The following is a 9,673-nucleotide window of genomic DNA, read 5'->3' on the forward strand; positions in this document are numbered from 1 at the left end:
GAGAAACTAGAGACGGAAAAGTTATTTACTTATTCCCATAATACAAGAACTAGAGGTCACCAAATGAAATTAATGGGCAGCAGGTTTAAAACAAATAAAAGGAAGTTCTTCTTCAAGCAGCGCACAGTCAACTTGTGGAACGCCTTGCCTTAGGAGGTTGCGAAGGCTAGGACTGTAACAGTGTTTAAAAGAGAACTGGATTAATTCATGGAGGTTAAGTCCACTAATGGATATTAGTCAGGATGGAAAGGAATGGTGTCCCTAGATTGTTTGTCAGAGGGTGGAGATGGATGGCAGGATAGAGATCACTTGATCATTACCTGTTAGGTTCACTCCCTCTGGGGCACTTGGCATTGGCCACTGTTGACAGACAGTATACTGGGCTAGATGGACCTTTGGTCTGACCCAGTACAGCCGTTCTTATGTTCTTATGGTCTGCTGTGTCAGATATCTGTGCAGAGCCAGGGCAGCACACAGAGGGAACACACGCACTCAGTCGACTGTTATCAACATTGAACAAAGCAGAGCACCACACTGGTAGCAGCCCCGCCCCATTACCACGTGGCTCTGAGCGGGGAGGAGCTCAGGGGCCCCGCCAGAGCCATGCTGCATCTGTCCAAGGGAGCTCCTGGACGCGCTAAGGCTCCGGGAGAGGAGCGGAGACGGGGTCGGGTCAGGCTGGGGCCGGGAAGGGAGCTTCAGCCATTGTCGTGGGAGCCCCTGCGGAGCTGGGGCCTGGGACAAATTGCCCCACTTGCCCCTCCTGGGTGGCCCTGGTATGATCTGTCATTTTCCCTAGTACATTAGGTCTCATTCTCATCCCATTGTCACTGGCCAAAATCACAAGGTACTGTGCTGAAATCAATAGGCATGATTCTATTTTCCATGTAGATGAGGGGTGGCTCTTCTGAAGGGAATGCAGTTATGTTGGTTTAAATTGGGAAGAATTCCACTGGAGTTTCAACAGCCTAATTAGGAGTAATCTACTTACTTATTTGGTTCTATGTGAGAGGAGAACCCAACCCACTATAAAGAAATCAAATGCAATTTAATTTTGATTATTTTTTTTTAGGTTGTGACTTTAAATGAGTCAAAGGGAGATAAGTGCCCAACTCCCATTGGCTTAGTCTCATTTGAAACTCCCAGCCTCAGTTTATATAGCACTGCAATCACTAAACTAGATGGGCTTCCTAGAAGAGCTGCCCAAATGCTAAATCAGGTGGGTAGATTGATTTATTGGGCAAGCAGTGGGAGTCCTCTGTATTGACAATGGTGTGAATCATAGCCAAATCTTGCTCCACTGTACATCCGAGGTAAAAAATTCTCATTCAAAAATATAATATAGAGTCCTCAGCTGGTTTATACATCATAGCACCACTGAGAATGCTGGACCAATTTCTCTTTAGGCACAAATTGGCACCAATCCAAGAAGCTGTCCACCTATTTACCCCAGTTGAGGATCTAGTCTATCATGGTAGAATCTGGTAAAATAACAATAACTTTTTAGTTTCCCTAAATAGTCAAGATCTGAAGATGGAGGATCCTTTATTCATTGGAGATGACTTCTTTTTCCAAGACCTAAGCATGAGGCAGCAAAGAATGCCCATCAGTGTAGGTGGGATAATATTAAAATTGCTGGTCTGCCATATCTTGGGACTGGATGACAGACAATGGATCATTTGATAACTGCCCTGTTCTGTTCATTCCCTCTTTAGTATCCTGCATTGTCCACTGGATACTGAGCTAGATGGACCATTGGTCTGACCAAGTATGGCTGTTCTTATGTTGTTCCAGTCTTAGTGTAAAACAAGAGTTATTCCTTGAAGTTCAATCTATTAAGTTACCAAAGAGCTTAAGAGGTGGCTTGAACATGGCCTATAAAGATCCGATTTTTATAGGGATTTAGGTTCCTAAAGATGCAGATAGACATGTAGTGTAGCTTTAAAAATCACCTCAGTGCCATTGACTTAAATGGGAGATAAGCACCCAATTTGTCTAGACACTTTTGAGAATCCCACTAGGTGCCTAACTGCATTTTTAGATGCCCAAATACCTTTAACAATCTGGCCCTAAGTACCTGCAAAAGGAGAAGATTCCTGACAGTTGAGGTGTCCTTAATCTAGCAGATGAAAGCAGAATGAGATCCAATTCAGCCTGGAAATAAGAAGCAACATTTTCACCATGGGGGTAACTAACCATTAGAACAATTTGTCAAGGGTGTGGTGAGTTCTCCATCACCTGAAGTCTTTAAATAAAGACTGAATGTTTCCTTCAAAAGAGATGCTGTAGCTCAGACACAAATTATGGGTTTGCTGAGGGAATCATTGGGTGAAATTCCCTGGTTGGGGTTATACAGGAGGTCAGAAGAGATGATCATAATGGTGCCTTCTGGTTTAAAATCTATGAATCACTGAAGTCAGTGAGCCTGATTCTCCCCTCACTCACCCCAGTGTAAACCAGGAGTAACTCCACTGGAGTGAGTGGAGCTGATTCCTCTCTCAAACACCTGGTGTAAATCTTCCCCTTTCTGTGCTTCAGTTTCCCATCTGTAAAAGGGGGATAATGATCCTGGCCTCCTTGGTAATGTGCTTTGAGATCTACTGATTTAAAGCGCACAGTCAACCTGGGGAACTCCTTGCCTGAGGAGGTTATGAAGGCTAGCACTATAACAGGGTTTAAAAGGGAACTAGATAAATTCATGGAGGTTAAGTCCATTAATGGCTATTAGCCAGGATGGGTAAGGAATGGTGGCCCTAGCCTCTGTTTGTCAGAGGGTGGAGATGGATGGCAGGAGACAGATTACTTGATCATTATCTGTTCAGTTCACTCCCTCTGGGGCACCAGGCATTGGCCACTGTCAGCAGACAGGATACTGGGCAGGATGGAGCTTTGGCCTGACCCAGTATGGCCATTCTTATGTTCTTAAAGTACCGCATAAGAGCTAAGTATTGTTATTCTTTGGCTAGCAGAAGAATATGTCTCATTGTGCTCTGTTGTTCAGCCAACTCTTTTTGAGACAAGATCCAAGAATAATGGATGGAGATTTGACACAAGGCATGAGCATGTGAAAGTTTTTCAGAATTCAGTGCAGAGCAACTCTATGAAGGTAGGTGTACGACTTTACAAAACCCACATGGGGTTGTAGGAATTTGAGGACTGGTCCTTGAGTTATTTATTTAATGACCCCACAAGCAATGCAATCAAAGTTCCTGAGAAAGTTTGTGGATTTCTCTGAAGATCATGTCCCAGGGCTGCCCCTGAACAGATGAAATAAGCCTCCCTGAGGCAAACACCTTTATTTTGCCCGATCAGAGCAATTAAGAAGACAGTAGCATACAAGATATAGATCATTTATTTTCAATTATAAGTATATAAGGAGATATGTAAACAGTCTCTTAAGGATAGTTGATGGTTGACTCCATTAGGGCAGGCTGAGAGCTAGAACCTTTTGACAAGTTTCCAAGAGTGTGTGTTAGAGAAACAGCATTATTGTCTGCTTTTTTAAAAGAAAAATAATAACTGTATTGGTTTTCTCTCCATGTTCAGAGATCAGTTTCTTCTACATCTGATGTGATATCATTTTTTTTTCCAATTCAGGATACATTCACAGATCCAACACAGTGAGTATGTTTTGAAAATTATTTGAATATCTTACCAGTATACGTAGGATTTTCACACGTTGAATTGAAATCAGAAAGTATTCTTCTATTTTTATTCCTAACATTCAAATTAATACTGGTTTAGATTCCTTAAACAGAACAAATTTTGCATTCTGATTTTCTTTTCATTGTTTGTGCCAGGTTTTTTTAAGCTAGGATTTTCTTTGGAGTCTAAAGGAGTTAGATGAACAAATCCCACTGAAATGTAATGTATGTGGATGCCTAATTCCCTCAAGCGTCTTTGAGAATGCCAGCCTGTGCTTCTGCATTGTGCTCACACTACAGTATAAAAGCAGGTTAGACAATTTCTCTTGTGTTTCTAGTCAGTTTCGGATCAGTTTCACCTTCTTGCTGTCTTGCAGAATAATTGTAGCTTTGCAAATAATGCAGATTCTACACTTTCCAAAATAAATCAATCTTCCCCTCTATTTAGTCCTAATCAGATCTGATATTTTGAGAGAGAAAAAATAAGTTTTTGACAAGAAGATATAAAAGAGAGAATGAAAAAAACTCTGTAATCAGCACGTTTCAGAAAGAAGGACACAGATTCCATTCCATCTTGTGTACCATCAACATAATTATTTACTAACTTCACCTCAGTTACACTTGTGAAAACATACTAAAGACAGTGCAGTTTGCAGAGGGGCCCATTAAACTGAATAAAATGGGGTCACGCTTTGCATTGCTTTGCAATGCTTTCTAAATAGGGTTTGATGGCTTAGACTTTTATTGGGAAATGTCAATAAATCCTATTTCACCATACACACACAAACCTATGAAAAAATATTTTCATTGATAATAATTGAAATTGATAGGTAGGCAAAGTAAGGCAAATGCTGCTTGAGAACTTATTAGGGTTTGATTAAAAGCTATTTACTTTGTGTATTTTGACACATGATGTTGACTGTTTGTGTTTTAACAGTTATAAAGCTTTAAATGTTTGAATCTCAGAATGTATGGTCATTGAATATATATTGCCTGACAGTCCCCCATTGCCTGTCGTAATTTCCCACACTGTGGAAATTTAATTGAAAAAATTAAAATAAAAATGTTTAAAACCCATACTTTTGCACAACTGTGCAAAAATACAAAAACAAGGCTTAAAAATAAACATTGATATTATCTGTTGAAATTATTTAAAAAAATGAATTTTTCCTAGCCTTCTTATAAGCAGTTAAAAATTACAAGTATGTTAGAAACATGAGCAATATATGTTCCAGATGGTTATATGTGCATCAAGAGAAAGTTTTACAAATGATTATGTCAGGGTTATAAGCAACATATTTTGATGGGTGGAAACAATACAAATTGCTCAAGCATTTGTTAAAGCATCAATTATTTATTAATTGAACCTTATTATAAAGTATGACCAAAATGAGAGGTGAGTGGAGTCTGGAAGTCTGTGGTACCATCACGATTACCAATGGTGCAGAGGAGGTATAAGTCAAATAGGAGGGTATCACCATCATCATCAACAGCAACAACATTGGACTGTCCTTTTGTTGCTAGAGTCAGGGGCCCAAGTTGCCCACTAGAGGTCAGGCCCTTCCTTTAAAATGTCTCGAAGCAGACATCTAAAAACAGAGGCACCCCCAAATCAATAGTCTCTTTTGAAAATATAGGCCAGGACTCTTGGGTGCTGTTTCAGGCTCAGGGTGAGGAGTGTGTTCTAGTAGCTCAGAAAAAAGAATTGGGAATCTGGATGCACGAGTTCTGTTTCCAGCTCTGGTAGGTAAATGGGTGCCCATCTCTGTCTAATGTCCTGAGCCGACAACATGCTGTGGGTTCCCAGCTCTCACTGAGAGTTAAATGTTCACTACACCATACAAATTGTGTTCAGAAACCTGATATCTATGTGACTGCTCAGTTTGTTGTCTGTCAACAATGACTTGCATCTAACAAAATCATCTGTGTATTATTTGGTCTTCCCTTTATGGTTTCATGTGTTTTGGCAGGTACACCACCTGGCAACAATGGTAAAGGGAAATCAAACCAATGTGAAGGAATTTATTCTGCTTGGGTTCCCTGGCTCTCGTTATTTTCAGAACTCACTCTTCATGCTATTCTTGTTCATGTACCTCCTGACACTCACAGGAAACATCACCATCATATGCTTAGTGGGGACCCACCGTCGCCTCCGCACCCCTATGTACTACTTCCTCTGCAATCTCTCCTTCCTGGAGATCTGGTACACCACAGCTACCATCCCCAAGACTCTTACCAATCTCGTGTCCCAAAGCAAAACCATCTCCTTCCACAGCTGCCTCCTGCAGATGTACTTTGTTTTCTCCTTAGGCTGCACTGAATTTCTACTCCTAGCTGTCATGGCCTATGATCGCTATTTGGCCATATGCCACCCATTGCGCTATAGCTCCATCATGAACAACACCTTGTTCACTCAGTTGGCCATTGGCTCATGGGTAGGTGGCTTCCTGACATTTTCTGTGCCAGCATTTCTGATCACTAGGTTGTCCTTCTGTGGCCCTATGGTCATCAACCATTTCTTCTGTGACATTGATTCTTGGATAGAGCTCTCCTGCACAGACACGTGCCTTTTTGAGATGGTGTACGTTACTATCTGCTTTATTGTCGTCCTCGGCTCCTGTTCAGTCACCCTGGTCTCCTACATTTACATCATCACCACCATCCTGAGGATCCCATCTGCCCAAGGCCAGAAAAAGGCCTTTTCCACTTGCTCTGCCCATCTCACCGTTGTGGTTATATTGTACGGCTGCTCCATCTTCCTGTACGTCAAGACTTCTAAACAGAACTCACTGGACATGAACAAAACTGTCACTGTCTTCGTTACTATTGTGACACCATTGCTTAACCCTTTCATTTACACTCTAAGGAACAAAGACGTCAAGGAAATGTTGAGAAAGTCTTTTCGTAGGACATGACGTTATTGTCCAATGGCATGGATATCATTGATTTAGGTAGGCAGCGAGGGGAAATCAAGTAAACCATCAAAACTTATGAATATTAAATAAATCATTTATGGTAGCTAAATAAAATCAAATAATAATAATAATGCAGAATTTGGCCAATAATTTGGAAACTATATTACCGGGACTGAGTCTCATTTACAATAAGGCAACTTTGAATTCTTTTGGCAGTGTAAATGGGCCTTAAAATGGGTGTGACTGTAATTTACAAGGTCTTAAAGACCCCTTTATACTGCTGGAATGATGGAAAGGGGTCTTCTTTTCAATGAGGAGCAGGCCCTCATTCTTTGTGTATGGAAACTAGCCTGATATGATATATTTCTCCATTTTACCAACATACTTGCTTCTGACATTCAGCACTCTAGCACTTTTGATGGAGCTCCACAAGCATTGTGATCACTTTGCTTACAATCCAGAAAATGTTGATAAGACTCTCTGAAAACTTGGAGAAGACTTGGACATGACTGGAAAGCTGTGATAATACTTTGTCACATCTGTCAACATAATGATGCAAATTGGATAGCTTCTTATAATCTTTCACATGATTTTACATCTTTCTAGCTCTATTACAACATTTTGACAAGGATCTATGGTGCAGAAGCCAAAAGTATTTAGGTGCTAAAATCAGGCTGGGACTTTCCAGGGAGTCTAAAGGAATTAGGCACCAAGACCTCATTCAATTTTGATGGGATTTGTGGTCCTAACTCTCTTAAGCACCTTTAAAAATTGCAACCTAAACAACAATAAAATATAATCATGGGTCTAGGTGTGGGTATTTTGACATGTGATGTTGACAATTTGTGTTATAACAGCTTATAAAGCTTAACTTTTTGAATCTGAATGTCTATTGCCATTAAATAATTGCCTGGCCACTCCTCCTCCCACCCCCACCTCCTATTATTTCCCGCAACTGTGAAAATTTAAATGGATTAAAATAAAAAAAAATGCTTAATTGTAAATAGTGATATTAACCACTGAATTCTGCCTAGCCAATGTATATAACTTTACCCACTCAGGGTAAAATTTAAGTCAGTAGTGCTACTCATGTGAGTAAGATCATTACAGTCTGGCCTAGTGAACTCCAGAGATTTTCTGCTTTCTCCTATAATGTTTTTATACTGTGGATTTCATGTTGTCTTAATTAGTCTGTAAACTGTTTGGCGTAGGGACCATTGCTTAATTAATTACCTACCACAATGGGGTCCTGGTCCATGAATGCATGACTTCGCACCCCTATGTACTACTTCCTCTGCAATCTCTCCTTCCTGGAGATCTGGTACACCACAGCTACCATCCCCAAGACTCTTACTAATCTCGTGTCCCAAAGCAAAACCATCTCCTTCCACAGCTGCCTCCTGCAGATGTACTTTGTTTTCTCCTTAGGCTGCACTGAATTTCTACTCCTAGCTGTCATGGCCTATGATCGCTATTTGGCCATATGCCACCCATTGCGCTATAGCTCCATCATGAAACACCTTGTTCACTCAGTTGGCCATTGGCTCATGGGTAGGTGGCTTCCTGACTATTTCTGTGCCAGCGTTTCTGATCAGCAGGTTGTCCTTCTGTAGCCCTACGGTCATCAACCATTTCTTCTGTGACATAGATTGTTGTATAGAACTGTCCTGCACAGACACGTGCCTTTTTGAGATGGTGTACATTTCTATGTGCTTTATTGTCATCCTGGGCTCCTGTGCAGTCACCCTGGTCTCCTACATTTACATCATCTCCACCATCCTGAGAATCCCATCTGCCCAAGGACAGGAAAAGGCCTTTTCCACTTGCTCTGCCCATCTCACCGTTGTGGTTATATTGTACGGCTGCTCCATCTTCCTGTACGTCAAGACTTCTAAACAGAACTCACTGGACATGAACAAAATTGTCACTGTCTTCATTACTATTGTGACACCATTGCTTAACCCTTTCATTTATACTCTAAGGAACAAAGACGTCAAGGAAACATTGATAAAGGCTTTTTGTAGGACATGACGTTATTGTCCAATGGCCTGGATATCATTGATTTAGGTAGGCAGCGAGGGGAAATCAAGTGAACCATTAAAACATATGAATATTAAATAAATCAATTCTGATATCTAAATAAAATCAAATAATAATAATAATGCAGAATTTGGCCCAGAATTTGGAAACTATATTACCGGGACTGAGTCTCATTCACAATAAGGCAACTTTGAATTCTTTTGGCAGTGTAAATGGGCCTTAAAATGGGTGTGACTGTAATTTACAAGGTCTGAAAGACCCCTTTACACGGCTGAAATGATGGAAAGTGGGTCTTATTTTCAGTGAGGATCAGGCCCTCATTCTTTGTTTATATAAACTAGACTGATATGATATATTTCTCTATTTTACCCAGATACTTGCTTCTGACATTTAGCACTCTAGTACTTTTGATGTAGTTCCACAAGCATTGACGTCACTTTTCTTACAATCCAGAAAATGTTGATAAGACTCTGAAAACTTGAAGAAGACTTGGACGTGACTGGAAAGCTGTGATAATACTTTGTCACATCTGTCAACACAATGATACAAATTACACAGCTTCTTATTATCTTTCACATGATAGCTCTATTACAAAATTTTGACAAGGCTCTATGGTCCAGAAGCCAAAGGTATTTAGGTGCTAAAATCAGGCTCGGCCTTTCCAGGGAATCTAAAGGAATTAGGCACCAAAACCTGATTAAATTTTGATGGGATTTGTCGGCCTAACTTTTAGGCACCTTTAACAATTGCAACCTAAACAACAATAAAATATAATCATGGGTCTAGATGTGGGTCTTGTGACATTTGACAATTTGCGTTATAACAGCTTATAAAGCTTAACTTTTTGAATCTGAATGTCTATTGCCAATAAATAATTGCCTGGCCACTCCTCCTCTCACCCCCACCCCCTATAATTTCCCACAACTGCGAAAATTTAAATGGATCTAAATAAAAAGAAAAACTTAAAAGTAAACAGTGATATTACCCATCGAATTTTGCCAATCCAATGTATATAATTTTATCCACATGGGGTAAAATTTAAGTCAATGCTGCAACTCATGTGAGTAAGACTAT

The 9,673-nt window shown here is 40.3% G+C and overlaps 1 protein-coding gene and 1 pseudogene across 1 annotated transcript; both read left to right on the forward strand.

Annotated features, from left to right (window-relative positions):
* The first annotated feature begins 5,632 nt into the window (after positions 1-5,632).
* On the forward strand, positions 5,633-6,559 carry LOC120383746 (olfactory receptor 6F1-like). Its single transcript, XM_039501966.1, has one exon. The coding sequence runs from the start codon at positions 5,633-5,635 to the stop codon at positions 6,557-6,559; it is 927 nt and encodes a 308-aa protein (XP_039357900.1).
* Positions 6,560-7,827: 1,268 nt separating this feature from the next.
* Positions 7,828-8,590, forward strand: LOC120383562 (annotated as a pseudogene).
* The last annotated feature ends 1,083 nt before the right edge of the window (positions 8,591-9,673 follow it).

Source organism: Mauremys reevesii, linkage group 15 (assembly GCF_016161935.1).
Source record: "Mauremys reevesii isolate NIE-2019 linkage group 15, ASM1616193v1, whole genome shotgun sequence".
Lineage (NCBI taxonomy): Eukaryota > Metazoa > Chordata > Testudines > Geoemydidae > Mauremys > Mauremys reevesii.

Coding starts and splice junctions, on each gene's coding strand:
- LOC120383746 (XM_039501966.1), top strand. CDS start 5,633: ATGGTAAAGGGAAATCAAACCAATGTGAAGGAATTTATTCTGCTTGGG.